At 43.1% G+C, this 18,304-nt stretch overlaps 1 protein-coding gene across 1 annotated transcript; it reads left to right on the top strand.

Annotated features, from left to right (window-relative positions):
• Positions 1-728: 728 nt before the first annotated feature.
• On the top strand, positions 729-17,968 carry chrnb2 (cholinergic receptor, nicotinic, beta 2). Its single transcript, XM_028425617.1, has 6 exons — positions 729-1,026; positions 9,185-9,330; positions 9,752-9,796; positions 11,273-11,382; positions 12,987-14,106; positions 15,726-17,968. The coding sequence occupies exons 1-6, from the start codon at positions 969-971 to the stop codon at positions 15,876-15,878; spliced, it is 1,632 nt and encodes a 543-aa protein (XP_028281418.1). The 5' UTR covers positions 729-968; the 3' UTR covers positions 15,879-17,968.
• Positions 17,969-18,304: the final 336 nt, after the last annotated feature.

The raw sequence follows: 18,304 nt of genomic DNA, 5'->3' as shown, positions 1-18,304 counted from the left end.
AGCCTCAGCTCAAACTTATCTTCACCTGGCTGCCCTTCTTTCATAACTGTCGCCTTTATTTCTGAGCAGCTCTTGTTGTGACTTTATGTGGGAGCAGAGGTCACTTCAGTGGCCAGGAGAGGAAGAAACAAAAAGGAAAGTTTAATGATTAAAATAGGATGAAAGGAACAGGCAGGACAGGCTGCAGCTTTTTGCTGGTGAATATTATTCATAGAATAATGGCTACATTTAATTCAGCCATTCTTGTGGGTTATTTTAATAGGCAATACACATGAACAGAGAGATTCACACCTCAGGATTGTACTCAAAGACATAAATCTTGACAATTCAGCCTAAAATGCCTTCATATCAGTGAGATCACATGTAATCTGTATGTCCTTGTGGCTGCCTGTTAAAAATACTCCTGGCCTGGGGCTAATAATAAAAGATAAATCAGGCTGAGATTAACGATGCCATTAGGTTTTACAAGGTCACTGACAAAGTCAGTGTTGAGTACCCCACACACTGCACAAAAGTGTATGGTGGTATATAATAAGTGTGCATATTATATGGTGATGTGGAAGTTTTGTGCGTGGAAGACACTGGCATCATTGGCTGAGATGGGGAGCCTTTGAGGTATGCCACATCTGCCCCCTCCCTGCTCCTCCGCGCGCCCACATCTGAGCCCCGCCCCCCTCCACCCTGCTCTACCAGCGCGTCGCATCGCTGAGCGGCGTTCAGCACGGACAGGCAGCACCGCACGACCCAGCGCAGAGCTTACCTGGCTCCGCCGAGATATTCTTATTTTCCCCCCATCATCGGCGTGTGGACCGAAGGAGAGCTCCGACGTCACCATGCCAGGTAGACAGTGAAGGAAGGTTTTTGGGGGTCGTGAGGAGGAGGAGGAGAAACACTGCGGGTGTGCTTCGGGTGGCCTCTCCATCCCCGGTGAACACCTTTCCGGGCTCGGAGCGCGCTCTGACGCACGTATGATGATGGACGGCTGGCCGCTGCTGCTGCCTCTCGCTCTCCTCGCCATTGCGGGAGGTGAGTACTCTGTGCATCTAATGGCTCCATCGATGCGCTTTTGTGTGTGTGTGTGTTTATCATCACCTTATAACAGGGCCAAAAACCCACCGCGCGTGCTGTGCATCCTTATCTACTAAGTAACGTGAGGGAAGTGCAAAATACAAAAGGAGTGGTTAGACGCTGAGGAGAGGCAGAGGTGGAGAAAATGACTCTTTCATTGCTGTGTCACCATCTTTCTTATTACAGCAGCGACGGAATGATGTAGTGGAGGAATATTACACAGGCTATGGGCTGTGCGCATAACGGAGACATTAGCAAAGGCTAACATGAATTGTTAACTGTTAGGTTTCAAGAAGCCGTTTAATTTGTGATTGTGTTGTGCATTATGTAACGTGTTTATAGATACTTCGTAAAGTAACACCATGTGCCAACAAAGGACTTCAGTGTGAGTCACCTGGTGTTCTGCTGTAGGTAAATTATACATTATTGGTGCAACATAAATTAGTTGAAATAGCACACACGAGCAGAGGCTAAAGGAATTTGTCAACCATGTACTGTACAACTATAACCCCCCCTTCTAAAATAAGCAAAGCCACTGTAGCATCATTTGTTATTTTCTCTCTAAATATTGGAGATGGTCAGATATTATTCTATCCCTGCTCTCTCTTTCACACACACACTCTCTCTCTCTGCTCCCTCTCCCTCATTAACACTGAGGTCTCTCATTGAGTGGGCAGGTTAATGAGAGGCATGTTGAGCTAAAACAACTTCTACATTCTGTCATCAGAGGACAAATGATGTGTCATCCAGCAGTACGGGAAAATCTGTTGTCTCTCAACAACAGCTTAGACAGATTAACTGTCTTTTGTTTTGTTTTTTTTTTATGGAGGACGAGCACTGAGCAGATTTACGACAGGGCTTTAGCAGTGCATTCGGAGCAAATGAGGTATGTGTTAAGTGTAATCTATTAGGGTGTTTGGACATATTTTATCTCTGTAAGTTGGCTGTAATTTGGCACTGGTTTCTGGTTCAGCCCAGCGCATCAGCTGATTGGCTGAAGTACCACTGCCTTAATATTTTCCAACCAATCTATAGTAGTGACAGGCCAGAGGGCAGCGCAAAAGAAGGCAGCACGCACTAACACCTCCATTCACGCACGCACACATATACACCATATACACCTAGCCATCTGTTTTGCACTGACTGAACTGTTCACCATCACCCATGGTGACAACACACTCCTGTTTGTCCCCTGTCACGCACACACACACACATACATGCCTTAGCCCAAGCAGTCCCATCACTATTCATCAGAAGGATTCACCTAGACTTACAGTACAAGATCAAGTGCTTTGACCTGCATTAACCTGCCATTTATTACTTTATGCAGCGCCAGACATCACACACACACACACACACAAAACAAACATCATATTTTAGTGTCTGATTGCAGTAAATACAATTCTCCAAAATACACACAGATTCATAAAAACATGTAGACATATGGATAATGGATGTTTTAAAATATTAGGCTGACACAGTAGAACAAGTGGAAGTAAACTTAGGTCAGATGTCAGTGATACAGAATAGAAAAGGCTAAATGATTTATGGGTGCAAGTGCAACTGAACATATCCAAGTGTCTATATGTGACACTGATGCCATTTGTGTTACAGGCTAAATTAAAAGACTAAAAGACTAATGTTATTACAAAAACTTGTATTTAGTATGTGAGACTTGTTTAATATTTGCACAGTATTCAGTCATCAGAGGAATCTGCACTGGACAAGAAAAATGCTTCCAACATGAAATATCACTTTAAGGAGCCTCATAAGCAGTGGAGTACTAATGAGTCATCTTCCCTTAAGGGAGAAAATCTGATTAGCATCATCCTCAGAGACTATAAACTCTTTCCACACACAAGCACATGTTTGAAGAAATGCTCACAACGTGTGCGTGCACACACACACACACACCTGGAACTCAACATATTTTAGAGGTTCCCCTACAAAGGAACAGGTAAAACACACAGTGGTTAGAAAACACAAACCATGCCTAGATCAATACGTACACTTTTTTTTCTTGTCCCTGCTTGCATGAAGCCATGGATCCAAGTTAGGACTAAACAGAGGTGGGAGTCCAAACTTTATTCTCCCCTCTTACATAAGGCATACACTAACACAAATGCACAGTGCAAGGACGCTGAAGGACATTTCACCACCTGTCTTAGAGACTGCCGTGAGGATGTGGCCACCCGTTGTGTGAGGAGGATGTCTCTTGTCATTTCCCCCAGCAGGCCATGCATAATAAACAGTGTCTGTGGTGCTGCGTTGACCTGATGCAAGGGTTACTAAATATGGATCAAGCAAGGATGTGCTTAAAAATACAATACGATGACTGTGTCTTAAAACAGATTTCCATGACTGTATATGGACACCGTAATCCTCTGCACTTAGTGAATATTACCTATCACTTGGCAGTGCTACACTCTAGAAAGTTCTGCTCAGTAGGTTGAAGCTGTCATCACTTTTCTGCTGCAGCTCTCTGATCTTTGCAGCATCTCAACCCGCACACAGTGACAGCCCTCCTATTGTCTCTCTCCCTGCCTCTTTCTGTCACTTTCTGTCTTTATCTTGCTCGCCTGTTTCCTCTATCTCCGTCTCTTTGGACTGACTCCCAATCCACAGCAGCAACAGGATCAGATCAGCTGGTAGGGGCAGCATCTGTGATTACAAATGCACAGCAGATTCACAAAGAGGTCTGCATTCGTATGTGAGAACGTGTGTGTGAGTCCATCTGTAAAGCTGTGTGTGCTCTCATGTGTGATTTGTACAAGATTGTCTGTGTATGTGTGTGTGACTCAGTGTGTTTGTGTGAATGAATGTGTAGCAGCACTAGCAGCACACGCAGCGGTGTGGCCCTGGAGATTAGAGGGAGGCAAAAGGAGAGCACAGAGGTTTAATAGAAACTTAAGCAGTGGGAAAGAAGAAGCAGATAAAACACATTCAGAAAGTTAAGAGTTTTAATTCTGACCTTGTCCAAGAGTATTTAAAAAAAAAAACGGTGGCTTTACATTTAGGCTGCGCTTATGATGCTAGAGGGTAACACCTTCCTGAGATGAGATCAATGATCACTGTTTGATCTGTCTTATCGCTGTAGAAATGGTGCTAAACATCTGCTTCAACTATAGAATGATATTATCAACAGAAAGTCGTGTTATTTCACAGAGAGTGAGAAATATTATTCTTGCCGGGATGTTGATCAGAACTTCAACAAGATAAGGCACGGGTCCAAAATGTTATCTAGAATTATGTACTGCAGTCAGACCTCCTCTTCCTCCTATCCCTTTATGTGCACATATTTTCAGGCTGCAGGCACTGACCTGGGGGAAAAATCATGGATTTATGAGTTGTCCAATGATGGCACAAATAATAGCTGCTATAAGAGGCATAATGCAGTTCAAGTGATGTATTTTATTGCTGCTCCTGAAATAGGCACAGCGGTTAGGAAGCGTTTCATCCTGCAGCTGAGCTCCATGCACTGTAAACACTACAGAAGTTTTAAATCATCGTCTGAAGTTTTGGTAGTCCAAACCAATTTAACACATTATACCCGTACGCTTTAAATTTAAAAATATTAAATAATCAAGCATTAAAGCATTAAAATGTAAAATATGTGTTAATATCTTTAAATTGATGGTAGTAAGAACACAATTCTATAATGGGCATCATGCACTCTGAAATTTAAAAGGTAAATGCTTTGTAAACTGCTACCTGGTAAGCTACAGGTAAATTATAACTGACTGCTGATGAGCTAGTTAGCAGATAGGGCTGTGTGCCATACTCTGAAATCCACACCAGCTGAAGGGGAAACCACTCTGCATAACATTATAAGAACTAAGAAGAAGAACTGCTTGCAAAAATCAGTTACAACTGCGTAAATGTACCTGCAAAGGAGGTGAGATGTGCCAATTTCCAAGATGCATGAGGTATAGAATCCATCCATCCATCCATTTTTGGATCCTGTATTACAGGGACATGTAGAGGCTAAAACATATCCAGCTGCCAAGTGGGCCAGAGGCAGAGTACACCATGAACAGGTCACCATTCTATCACAGGGGTAATACAGAGACACAAGCAGTCACACTCACGCTCATGCCTACAGGAGAATTTAGCCTTAACATACACATCTTTGGTATGTAGGAGGAACCTGGAGTACCCGGTGCAGGCGCAGGAAGAGTGTGCAATAAAATATGATATAACATTTTATGGTATAAAATTATTTTTATCGATTAAACTGTAAAAGTCCAGACACTTAGGGAACTACAAGCTTGCAGTGAGCTAGCTGTATGCAAGACTGCAGATTCACATCATGGTCATTTTATTTATATTTCAATGTTTTATCTTTCATTAGACTTTTCCCTCATCATATATGTGTCTGTCGACATTACTGCTTTTAGAAAATGTCTCTATGAGCGTGCTCATGTTTGAAAGCATGGCATAAAGCAGCTGCATTGTTGCAGCAAGGTATATTACTGTATCCTCTAACTCAGCTGGCCGTACTTCTCTTGACTGTGTAATTTGGTACGACAATAAAGCTTCCGCTCCCCAGTTAGTCCACAGTAGGATTTGTTTTTGGAGTGCTTGTGATATTGCAGCTAGATGGAGGATCAATATTAATATCTCAGCTCTATGGCTACTACAGAGCCAATTGGTTGTTGCCAGTAGATCAATGGATCTCTCCATTATTGATTTAAGAATATTTCAGCATAAAAGTCTTCAGCTGCAGCCAAAAAGCCTCTTTGGCAGTCCACAGAAAGACGAGCAGAAAGCGACCCTACTTTCCCTCCAACCTTTTTCTCATTTGAGCAAGCTGTATAAATAGAGATCATCACTGTAATAGTCTTAGCGGGATAATTCAATTTAGCTCTCGCTTCGCCCTCATTTGCTTCACATTTGTGTGTGTACTTTGGCCTCTGTGTAGCGTTTTAAATTACACACACCAGATGCTGTCAAATGTAACAAATCACACATGATCAGGCAAGTTATTATCAACGCTGCCTTTACCGAACACATGAATAAGGCCTGCAGACCTTCAGAGATGTATCAACAGGCTCTAAGTGGCTGTTTGAGAGACGGATGAAGCAATGGCTCCCATCTTGTCTGTTCGGCTGCGATGTCACTAAAATGTGTCTGTGAGCGTGTTTGCATGATGGTAACTTCCATAGCTCCAGGGTCTAATGGGGAGCCCTGCTGAAATATTCATAGTGTCACATTAAGTTTGCAATATTTGCACTGGAAAACAACCAGAAAACAACCTGAGCTACCAGCAACATTACAACCACTCAGCTCAGCTTTAGCATGTATGTGGATACAGAGGCAGGGAGAGATCAGTCTCTGTTTAGAAGGACTAATACACACTGCAGACGAGCAGCTGAGCTAACGTGTGCAGTGATTAGGGTGGACTGTGTGGATATTTTTGCTTTCTTATTCCAGATCAAGAAAATAGACTTCCACTTTCAGTCTGTAATTTGTCTCATTGCTGTAAAATATTAGTCTGGACATCCATCCTGAGCCTGAGTATTTTAGCAGAACTATAAATAAGCTATAAGGACCCAGACATTTGTTATTGTAAGAATTCTGTTGTTGCAGTACAAATAGTGGATAGAGTGAGCAAATGTAACACAAGTAATTATGCTTAGACACTGTAATTTGAATGCTTCAGCATAAATCTCACCAAGACGGGATTAAAAATGAGTGAACTCCCCCTGCAACTCCAAACACCAAAACAAGAAGCAGAAGGCCCAAAAGGAGCAAACTTAGCAGAAGCTGTCCTGAGTTTTACTGTTTTTGTTCTCCATGTGGCCCAGGCTGACCCAGGAAGACAGGCTAACATGCTGTTGTACCAGCTAAGGGTTTCCACCTGCATGTAGGTCTGCAAGTGAATAATGCAGACTCTCTATATATTCTATTGATTTTATAATCAATAGATTGTAACTGTATATCACCTATTATTACAGTAACTAAATATTCATTTCTGTTATTTCTCAACACTGTTTGAATATTATCATTCAATCAGATGAATCTGTTCGGCCATTAAGAGCATTGAACAGTGCTTTTAGTCCTCTCCATTGGTTTGTGTTGTGGTTCATTTCATTTTTTGGTGGAATGATCATGCATTAAAAATCATTTTGTCATGCAAACCTCAAATAAATGTTTTGAGATTCTGATTTGATTTATTTTGACCAAGTTGATCTGCTGTATGTCTTTCTGGCTATTAACCTGTCATCTAACACACAGATATGAGCCTATCTGGCTGAAATGAATGTATGTTTTCTGCTTCATCACTGTTTAAGTGAAATGCATTGGCTTCCTGTCTCATCCGACAGCGTTATTGCACTGTGCTTCTGGGAATAATATACATTAGTCATACGTTTCAGACACAGACAGTAATGCTTATTTCCCTCATGAATATGTGCACACAAAGAGACATAAAAAAGCCAGCTTGTGATTGTGTACAAATAAACAACCACAGTGCTACACACATGTGCTGACAGGATGTGTATTGATGATGCTAGATTAGCAGGGGAAAGGGGCAATAAATGGACAGTGGCTGTCAGCGACAGTGAGATGGAGATAACAGGAATAAGGAGAGAGAGAGAGGAGGAGTATCAGGGGAGTGAGAAGAAAATATGGGCTGACGTGAAAGATGGAATGGTGGAGAAAGAGTAAAAAAAACTGTGATGGCAGAGAACGAGAAGATTAAAAAAGAGGGTGTGGGGGGGAGCGAGGAATTGCGTGTTGAGTTCACAGGGTATGAATAGAGTCCTCATTGATCCAGAGACAGAGGCGATCATTCTTGTTCAGTGAACACAGCAGTGCTACAGGGCACAAGGGAAGAGGAGGGGAGGAAGAAGGTGGAGATGAAGGGAGAGGGGAAGGACAGGGTGTGAGAGAGGAGCTCCGACACAGTGGAAAAAAAAACATCTGATTGCTGCAGCAGTTTCCATTTCTTTATATTTAAATAGTTACATGAACCCTTATGTATGCCTTTGCAACAAAGTATGAATGAAACTGTTTAGATGTAGAACATTTAAGATGGTAGAACCAGAAAGTGGTAGTTTTTGTGCGATAAATGACGAAATGACCAGATTATCTATCTATCTATCTACCTACCTACCTATGACTAAGACAGAAAAAGGCCTTGACAGAAGCATAAGCTAACCACTGAGAAGTTAAAGGATTTTACATGTCGTACGTTTAAGTTATGATAATGTGTTGTATTTATTTATTTTACCCACCTTCAACACATTTGTTTTCCTGCACAGTTAATAGCCTCTAAAAGAGCGTGTGTGAATATGTCAACACTGGTACCGAGTTAACAGTAAGCAGCCTGTGTTTATCTTCAGGGGGAAAGTGTGAGGGAATTATGAGAGAGATGAGATGCAGTGCAGGAGCAAGCAGATGTCACAGAGACAGGGAGTGAGGAGCAGGAGAGCCTGAGAGAGGAAGGAAAGAGGAGGAGGCGCAGAGGCAGTTGTTTTCCAGCATCACGTCTCTCAGTAAAAAGCCTTCCCTCCTGTGCGTGGTGTTGTGACAGCTTTGCCGAAACTTGAGTGCTCACACAGATATGACTACTGCTGCAGATGGAGTGACGGCAGATAGGATGGATGGAGGGAGGACATGGGGAAGGGGAAGTGAGAGATGAAGTGAAAATAACCCAAAGCTACAAAAGACTGGCAGCTGTGGAGAAGTGCAACACAGCATAGGAAAATAAATAGAGACAGTGTAGAGGCACGAAGAGAGCAATGGAGACAGAAGGGATAACGATAGAGACATTCAGACTGGTTGACTCATTCTTATGATGTCAGATCTTGTAAGAAGTGTGCATCCAGCTGTGCTGACGTGCTCCAGCCGGCAGTGATGAGTAATGCCATGGTTCAAATGTTTCACATTCTCAATACACATGGATAGCCATGCAGCTCTCATTGCTGGCAGTGAGGGCAGTTGCCAATCACAGGAACTCCGCGGCACCACTGACCCCCTGCTCCTGTGTGCTTGTACTATATATACAACATGATAAAGGTCTTCAGAAAAAATGCCAGCAGAGACACAGATGGCTGCAGCTGTTTTTGTCGTCTGACAGGCAGATGATGATGGTAATGTGTTCTCATTACAGGCGGCCTTGGGGCAGACACAGAGGAGCGGTTGGTGGAGCATCTCCTAAACCCAGCCCACTACAACAAACTGATCCGTCCTGCCACTAATGGCTCTGAGCTGGTGACTGTGCAGCTGATGGTGTCGCTGGCACAACTCATCAGTGTGGTGAGTATGCACAGGAGGAGTATGCAGATATGAATCATGTTATATAGATGACTGATGAAGGTAATATAGAGGATGATTGAATTTGTGCAATGTGCTGAAAATGTGGTTTTTTATTATGTAACCTTTGACTTGGACTGACGATGTAGAGGTCAAAGGTCACTGTGGCCATAACTTAAAAGGTCTTATCATAAGCAGTAATTTAATGTCTTCTGAGGCTCAGGAGGAGCTCTTTATTTCTAAGACCTCACCAGATTTATCTAGGAAACAGATGGACTTTATCATGACACAGTGTTTTCAGACAACATATCAGACCTCACTGCGTCTGTTTTATGCCTTTTGCTCATAGAGGTGCTGGAATGAAATCATCATTTATGCCATGATTAAATTCGAGTTTTTAATTTGTTTGTGTATTTTTCTGCAGCATGAAAGGGAGCAGGTTATGACCACCAATGTTTGGCTAACACAGGTAAGACTTCACACTCCTCGTGTCCTCTGATGAATGCAAACATTCTGTTACACACAGAATTCAAGGATTTGGGATGTTTTTATGTTAGATTTCACAGTGTCGCAGCTGGGTCACTGAAAATGAATCACATACCGTGAGGGACTTGGCTACTAGTCATCAATGTGACTCACACACACACACACTGGATAAGCCTCTCTCCACAATATACTACAGTATATGATGATCGATATTATATAATTAAATTCCTGTGTGTTATCATACCAATAGAGCATGATTCACGAGCGGGGAAAGTTGCCTCTCTGTGTTCCATATGTTTCACTGGTTTTGTGGCTAAAGAAGTGAGTAACTCAGCTCCCAATCATGTGGAGCAGCTGCTCCGAGGACTGTCATGAGTGAATTGACAGACAATGAGAGAGACATAAAACAATACCTGTCCTCAAAACACTCATAAGCCTATTTGTATCCAAAAAAACTGAAGACAACAGCAGCACCACATTCTGAACACCTTTTACTGTGGAAGAGACACATCCTGAACTCAGCCTATGATGATAATGTGAGACTGACTGAGCTGTAAACATCTACTTATAGTACACAGCTGTCACAGTGGCTTTATATGCCTACAGCTGAGGCCAACCTAAGCTGCAGGTATACACATTCTAGCAGGGTAATTATGCAGATACACAGAAAATGGTAACATATGCTTACATTCAAAAAGCAGATTGAAACAAACCATCACAGGTGCATTTTTAATTTGGGCTTAAATTTAGATCTGTAAATGGAACAATCCTGAAAACAGCCCTTTGTGTGTATGTTGTTAACAAATACGTTCTCATGAAGCATCTCTCTATCTCATATTCCCACACACACCAACACCTGCGCCTGTGCAGGCTAGGATTTATGACATGTAACAGAGCATAGAATGACCATCAGTGCTCTATGGATTACTCACCATGAGAAAGTAAGGGAGCCAAGGACAGCCGTGCCAAGGCAAGACAAACTGTAATAACCATAATGCATCACAGTTACTGCAGACGGCCGAGCAACGGGTATCACAGCTTCAACCTGGCCGTAACAGAGAGGAGTCAGACAGAGCTGCTGTTACAGGGTGCCGAGGCTTCAGTGTGGCGATGTTACTGACTGACCCACAACATGGAGAACAACATAATGTCCATCTTTTATACAAGGTTACACTGAGGACATACAGTACATGTGGGAAGTGCCTTACCGTAATGCTGTTTTAATCATGCTGATTGGTTTGTGGCTGGGTGCGTTTAAAAGACCAGGGTTCAGGGTCAGGACTGACACAGAGAGGATGGACAGCACAGGATGTTCCCTGGGCTTATGTGCATTCAGATGTGTCATATTGACCACTGACTGACTGAAAGACAGTCTTCTCTGCTTAACCCAAAATATCTTCTTACTGCTGTGCGATTAGCAGATGAGTGACTAAGGACTGTATTTTTTATTGGCCCTCAGGAGTGGCAGGACTACCGTCTGACTTGGGTCCCTGAGGAGTTTGATGGAATGATGAAGGTCAGGCTGCCCTCAAAACACATCTGGCTGCCTGACGTGGTACTCTACAACAAGTGAGTCACTCTCTCACACTCATGTCCTCACTTCAGAAAGCTCTCAGAAGAGAGAAGGGCTCATGGATACATGCACACTAAAAAAAAATGCACAGTGGAAAGCACATGTGATTTTCATATGAAAATGCTTCAAAGCTGACTCCCTGGTGAGCTCAGCCGGCTGCCACCACTGTAAGTCACTTTAAATAAAAACATCAATTAAATAGCAAGTTTAAGTGTGTAATACATGCAAGCCTGCCACACATGACTGAATATGTCCACTGCAATATACTCATACTGCTCATGCTACATTACTATACCTCTAAATCTCTTGGGGCACTTCAAAGACTGAGTCATCTGCACTGCACACTCAGGTAGATAGAGTATCTGTACAGTGATACAGTAGGTGTGTGCAGTTAATCCACAAGAATGCACTTTCACATAAATGCACGCAAGCTTTGCCTTTGTCTTCTTGGCTTGTTAAAGCTACAGTGCAGACTACAGTGAACAAATATCCACTCCATGCCAAGCAAGTTAACATATGGAAATGGTTCAATATCTCACTGTATGCTCTAGGTTTGAATGAGGTGACAGTATAATATAGTTATGCAGAGATGCTGGATCATTTTGGTTGAAATATACTGTTTAAATAATAATAATCCAAATTATTGTAATATACAGTGAACATGCCATGCTCCTAAGCATCACACAAACTTCAGTGCTGTTCCATTGAATAGAATTTGCTTGCATTCATGCATGAGGGATTATAGGGCTTGTCACACACAAGACACGTCTTAATGTAATGGAAAGTCAGTGTCAGCCTACAGTATGTAAATCAACTCATCTGAGTACAGTGATCTGCCTGGCCTTCTCCTCTTTCCCCGCTTCGGTCCTTACTTTACCAAAGATTAAAAGATCCCTGACCCTCGTAACTCTGGATAAAATGATCCTTTTAATCCTGCGTACCCCAGGTTGGCATTTTATCCTGCACGTATGCAATGATTCGAGCTGTCAGTCACTTAAACAGGAGGATTAGCTCAGCTTATCTTACTATACCTGCTGTTTTTGATGTCTCAATTTTGATTTTGAATTTAGAGTGAAAGAAGCAGTTTCTTTGAGAAAAGGTGTGTGTATGATTATGAAATATCCTTGTGTGTGTGTGTGTGTGTGTGTGTTAAATATTACAGCATTAACCAGTATTAAGTTGTTTTTTGGCAGAATCTTGAATTAAATGGAAACTCAATCTATAGCTTTAATGTCATCAGCTGCGTTCTGACTGAAGCGCCTAACCTGAGCTGTTTAATCCGACCCGGCCTGACTGTGAGCTGTGTTTCCTGTCTAGACTGCATGTTCATTTGATCCCACTTCCAGGTTTTTATACACACAGATGTGTGACCCTGCTGACCAGGAACACCTTAAAGTTTAACTTCAACATCTGTGTGTGTGTGTGTGTGTGTGTGTCCTCGAGCTAAAATAAACTATTACATAATGAGATGAGCCACATCATGTTCCCCTGTTTATGAGACTCAGGGGGAAACAAGGCCGTTCATTACACTGTCTATGTCTGACTAGTAACACACACATTTGTGAATTTATGTCTAAAGGTTTTTCTCTTGTTGTTTTAGTGCGGATGGTGTGTACGAGGTGTCCTTCTACTCTAATGCAGTGGTGTCCTACGACGGCAGCATCTTCTGGTTGCCACCTGCCATCTATAAATCAGCCTGTAAGATTGAGGTTAAGCACTTCCCCTTTGACCAGCAGAACTGCACGCTGCGCTTCCGCTCCTGGACCTACGATCGCACTGAGATCGACCTGGTGCTCCGGGCCGATGTGGCCAGCATGGATGACTTCACACCTAGTGGAGAATGGGACATCATCGCTCTTCCAGGCAGACGCAACGAGAACCCGGCTGACCCAACCTATGTGGACATCACATATGACTTCATCATTCGCAGAAAGCCTCTTTTTTATACCATCAACCTCATCATCCCATGTGTGCTCATCACTTCTCTGGCCATCCTGGTCTTCTACCTGCCCTCTGACTGTGGAGAGAAGATGACGCTCTGCATCTCAGTGCTGCTGGCTCTCACTGTGTTCCTGCTGCTGATCTCCAAGATTGTGCCGCCTACTTCACTGGACGTCCCTCTGGTTGGGAAGTATCTGATGTTCACCATGGTTCTGGTCACTTTCTCTATTGTCACCAGTGTGTGTGTGCTCAATGTGCATCACCGTTCACCCACCACACACACCATGCCTCCTTGGGTTAAACTGGTGTTCCTCAACAAGCTTCCTGCCTTGCTTTTCATGCGGCAGCCGAGGAACAGCTGCGAACGCCAGCGGCTGCGTCAGAGAAGGAGGGCGCAGGAGCAGAAGGAAGGTGGGGAGGCCGGAGCACTGATGGGAGGGCTTGCGCTGGGTGGAGCTGGGGGGAATGGTGGGGGAACCTCCACAGCAGTTTTTGGCAAGGAGGACAGTGACCCTTGTACGTGCTATGTGAACCGGGCATCTGTTAAACAGTTTGGAGGGGATCTGGGAGGTGCAGGAGGGGGATCCATGGATGGTCTGAACAGGGTTAGGGAGAGCCGGGAGGGGGGCTCTGGAAACCTGACGAGGGGGAAGCAGGCAGCAGGAGGCCCTGCTTTGACTCAGGCCTTGCTGGCTCAAGCTTGTCCAGGCTTTGAGGAGGCTGTTGAAGGGGTACGCTTCATTGCCAACCACATGAAGAGTGAAGATGATGACCAGAGTGTGAGTACTGCATTATGAGCATGTTGCTTTAAAGCTTAACGATATATACTAGAACTTTTTGTTAAATGTGTATTATCCCACAGATAATATCCACCACTGAACTGTTCTACTCAACACCTTTATCTAACTATCTTCACCTAATTGTTTTGAATTGACAATTTAACTTCGTTGTTGAAATCCTGGAAAAGAATAAGTTCTACAAAACAAATAATGAAAAAGATTTAATTGGGGGCATCTAGAATTAGCTTTCTGGACTTTTCCACTGGCTTTTTTTTCAAGAATGTTTTGTTGTAGTCTGACAGGAAGGTTAACGGAGGTTAGCCAACACAGTGAAGCCTTTCAGCAGCTGCTTAAAAAAAGCTAAAATTAGAAAGAAGAAAAGAGTCAATATGGGACTAGTGGCTGAATATGAAACACACAACACTTACGAAGCCAGTGCTCTGCTGTGGTTGTACAGTATATTTGAAATGCGCCACTCATGGTCAAGATAATGGCAGAGAAGCTTGTTGTAGTTTCAACTCAAACCATGTAGCATTGGTCTCTTTAAGCATGATTGAACAGTGAAGGTGAAGTGACGTTTTATGATAGACCATGAAGCAAAGTACCCTCCAGCTATTTTGTCTTGTATGTGCAAGATTTGTGTATGTTTTTCATTTTTTTGCATCGTTGTCAACATGATTTTATGTCATACTAGTATTTTTTCTCTCTATTCTTTCTCCTCTATTGGCTAAAAAATCTATAAAAAAAGCTATAAATCTTTTATTGCTTCAGTTTACAGCTCTGACAATATACAATGTGCACGTGTTATGAACCCCTCCAGAATCATCTGAGGACATGATTCTGTACAATAATAATATATTAACCTGTCCATGTGTAGATAAAATGCTGCTATAAATAATCGTTTTTATGTGAATATGTTAGCGGCACAGCTCTGTGCCATATCATGTTATGGTGATGATAGTGCTGTACAGCTGTGCCGTTTAGCCCTGCCATTTGAAACACATTGAAACACAACAGACCAGAGGCAAAGGAGACAGATCTAGTGATGCAATCATAGCCCTCTGAATATTCAGCACAGACGCGTAATTATAGCAGTGGCATGACGTGTGCATAGCGAAGGAGTACAACTGGAAAAGAGACCACGGAGTGAGGGTGGCATGTTCTTTAAGGTATCTTAGGAGAGCAGGCTTCTCACTTGGAATGAAAGAAACTGAAAAGGGAATTAACAATTTTCTGTGATTCTGTCCATCATCACCATCCCTCCCATCGCCATGCCGACCACTTTAAAATCCCCCCTCTCCTGGCACCACTGCCCCTCCTCCCCTCCTCCTCAAGTTATCATTGCAGGGGTTACGTTGTCAGAACACCTTCTGTCTCCCACCGTCCTCCAGATTTCCCTTGCCTCTCACGTCCTTCTCCTCCTCCTTGACTTGTGCCAGACCTCATCAGAGCTGTGTGGCAGCTTGAGTCTCCATCCACATTAACCCTTCACCTCCATTAACCCTCCAAATAGTCAGAGACAGAGAACATGAATGATGGGATGTGGTGGATTCTATGTGATTCTGCTGGCCTTAATTTCTCTTTTCACCTCCTTTCATGCCCTTTCTCTTCGTCCACAGGTGAGCGAAGACTGGAAATATGTTGCCATGGTGATCGACCGCCTCTTCCTGTGGATCTTTGTGTTTGTGTGCGTGTTCGGCACAATGGGCATGTTCCTGCAGCCCCTCTTCCAGAATTACACAGCCAAGACCATCACTAGCTCGCCAGGCTGATCATTCCCCACCCCCAGCCACGAACATGCTGATGGACAGCTCCCCAACTAATCAGCACAGCAGGACAAGGACCGGAGGTTGGGATGAAGGTGGGGGAGTGGGCCTGGGTTTTACCGCGTGTATGGACTGAAAAAGAACAGCAATCACGTCCATTAACTTTATAATACGTTTTTTGCAACGAACAACTTGTTTTTCTTGTATGAAGATGAAGGAAAACACCATAATACTCCTACCTGCAGTTTTTTGTCTAGATGCTTATCGGACTGACCTCCCCTTTCTGCTGGAAAGGCCCCACCCTGCTCTCCTCTTCAGCTTGTCAGGGAGTGAGGATGCTCTCCTTGTTCAACCTTACGCCAGCCAAACAACACTCGCTGCCCGACTCTGACTGCTTTATTGCTACATTACATGCCCGCCTTGACAGACATTATTCATCCCCAACCTTGACTGATGTCAGTAACAGAGAGGGAAGGGAGGTTCATATCGAGTTTTTTTTTCTTTTAAATCCACTGAACTGATTCAGTATATTTTATCATAGCATAGCAGCTTACCACAGTATAACATTGAGTATATATTATTAAGATTTCTCTATGTGTTAGCTCATACAAGGGCCTGTTGCTGATTGAGAGCCTCTGGTGTGTTGTATGATTGTATAGATATAACAAGAATGTGATATAAACACAGCCTGTGATGCGCACACTAACACAGAACATGTAAAAGCAGCAGATTGTGAAGGAAGAATACATAGAGGATGCTCATATATAAGGAAGAGACTAGTTGCATTGTTACATGAAAGTCAAAGGGATAAAGTAATAGATTATGCATGGACAGTTTTATTTGCTTTGAGCGTTGTGCACAGTAAGTAGAGAACTGTCTGCTGTGCCAAAGTGCACAGCTGCACTGAGATGAGCCTGTAGCTCCTGAGAAATTGAGGAATCCGAGCCAAGATGATGGACATGACCTCCTGTATGACAATGGACAGCGGAGTGTGTTTTCTCCATGATGCAGTATGTAGAGGTTAGATGCAAGGGGGACAAAGATTAGTGTTGGAAATAGTGAAATGTAAAGTGAATGGTGGGTTGACAGGGGATTTACCATGGATATTAAGCAATTATGTGTGTTAATATGTAATTTCACAACTGTTTTTTTCTGTCTTTGCTCTGATTATCAGACCAGACTAAGATGATGTCTCACTTCTTTTTGCTTTCTCCTCTCCTCACCTCCTCTCCTCCTCGGCTCTCCTCTCCTCTTCTTCGGTGGGTTCTGTTTGTAATCATCAGAGCATATGTGTACATGTATGGCTGTTTATAGTATGTGTGTATATGCCTGCCCCATAACTTCCTGTTGCATTATCAAATTTGTGAGAGCATAACATACCCCTTTCTATTAATCTCTGCTGGCTTCTCTCTCCATTCTTCATCTTATCTGGTCTTCCAGGGACTCACACATCTCAATAACAATAACAAAAATTAGCCATTAATTAATGCTGCTTTCCTTTTCATTGTCGCAGGTCTCACTTATTTCCTAATCCAGCAGCCACACATGCTGATTTCAGAGAGAAATGACAACAGGGGAACAGACAAGTTATGCAGAATTATAAGTGAGGAGGAATAAAGCATGCTAGGCAGAGACAAAGGACTCTTAGCGTTGTTACTGCAGTGGAAAGGCACGATAAACCTCTGGAAAAATGCTGTCTAATCCCCAGACGCTGACATTCGCTGTGAGTTCTCCTGGCTTTTTTACAGTTGTGTGGCCAAGTTTGCAGCTCAGTTCTGGACTGGGAGCTGTCTCCCTCTCTCTCTTTACCCCTCTGTGTGTCTGGAGGATGGGATTACTCATGGGGATCTCCAGCAGATCCAGACCAAGTGTGAAAAACCTATCAAAGACATGTGAAAACTGTAGGCTGCATGACTCCACACAGAGGAAGTGCCACTGTACGCTCTTTTCTCCTCTCTCTCTGTCTCTCTCTCTCTCTCTCTCTCTGACCTTTCCACTCCTTCCTTACTTCTCACTTCCTCTCTCATTATGCCCCCCCCTTTCACCTTCCACCCCATCAACCCATGAGTCAAAAATCTGCTCCTGTGCACACCTTAATCGGTCCAATAAAGGTTGTAGGTTCAGATTAATCAAAATATGTCTGTGTGGCATGTTTTCTCTCTCTCACACGCACACACACACAGTTTGTAGTACTTTGCTGATTTTCTATTAGTCTTACACCACGGGATAAAAGAAAGAAACATTTCCTGGCTTTCTAATATAGAAGCAGGAAACTTCCTTTTTACACACACATACCTCAAAAAACTCACACTGCACTTTTTTCTTTTAGGAAGCAGAGCTTTGAAACAATCAAGGGTGTAGGTCCCACTCAAGGTCACTGTAACTGTAATTTTGCTGTAAAAACAGGAATGTAGGTACCTGTGCATAAAGAG

This window comes from Parambassis ranga, chromosome 16 (genome assembly GCF_900634625.1).
Source record: "Parambassis ranga chromosome 16, fParRan2.1, whole genome shotgun sequence".
NCBI classification, from domain to species: domain Eukaryota; kingdom Metazoa; phylum Chordata; class Actinopteri; family Ambassidae; genus Parambassis; species Parambassis ranga.
Note: the sequence above shows the minus strand (reverse complement) of the source record. Positions and strands in the feature narration are given on the sequence as shown.

Excerpts from the sequence above, each read along its gene's own strand:
- chrnb2 (XM_028425617.1), top strand. The coding sequence starts at position 969 with ATGATGATGGACGGCTGGCCGCTGCTGCTGCCTCTCGCTCTCCTCGCC. Across the intron at positions 9,797-11,272 it reads CCAATGTTTGGCTAACACAG|GAGTGGCAGGACTACCGTCT; the intron begins GTAAGACTTCAC and ends ATTGGCCCTCAG. Across the intron at positions 14,107-15,725 it reads GTGAAGATGATGACCAGAGT|GTGAGCGAAGACTGGAAATA; the intron begins GTGAGTACTGCA and ends CTTCGTCCACAG.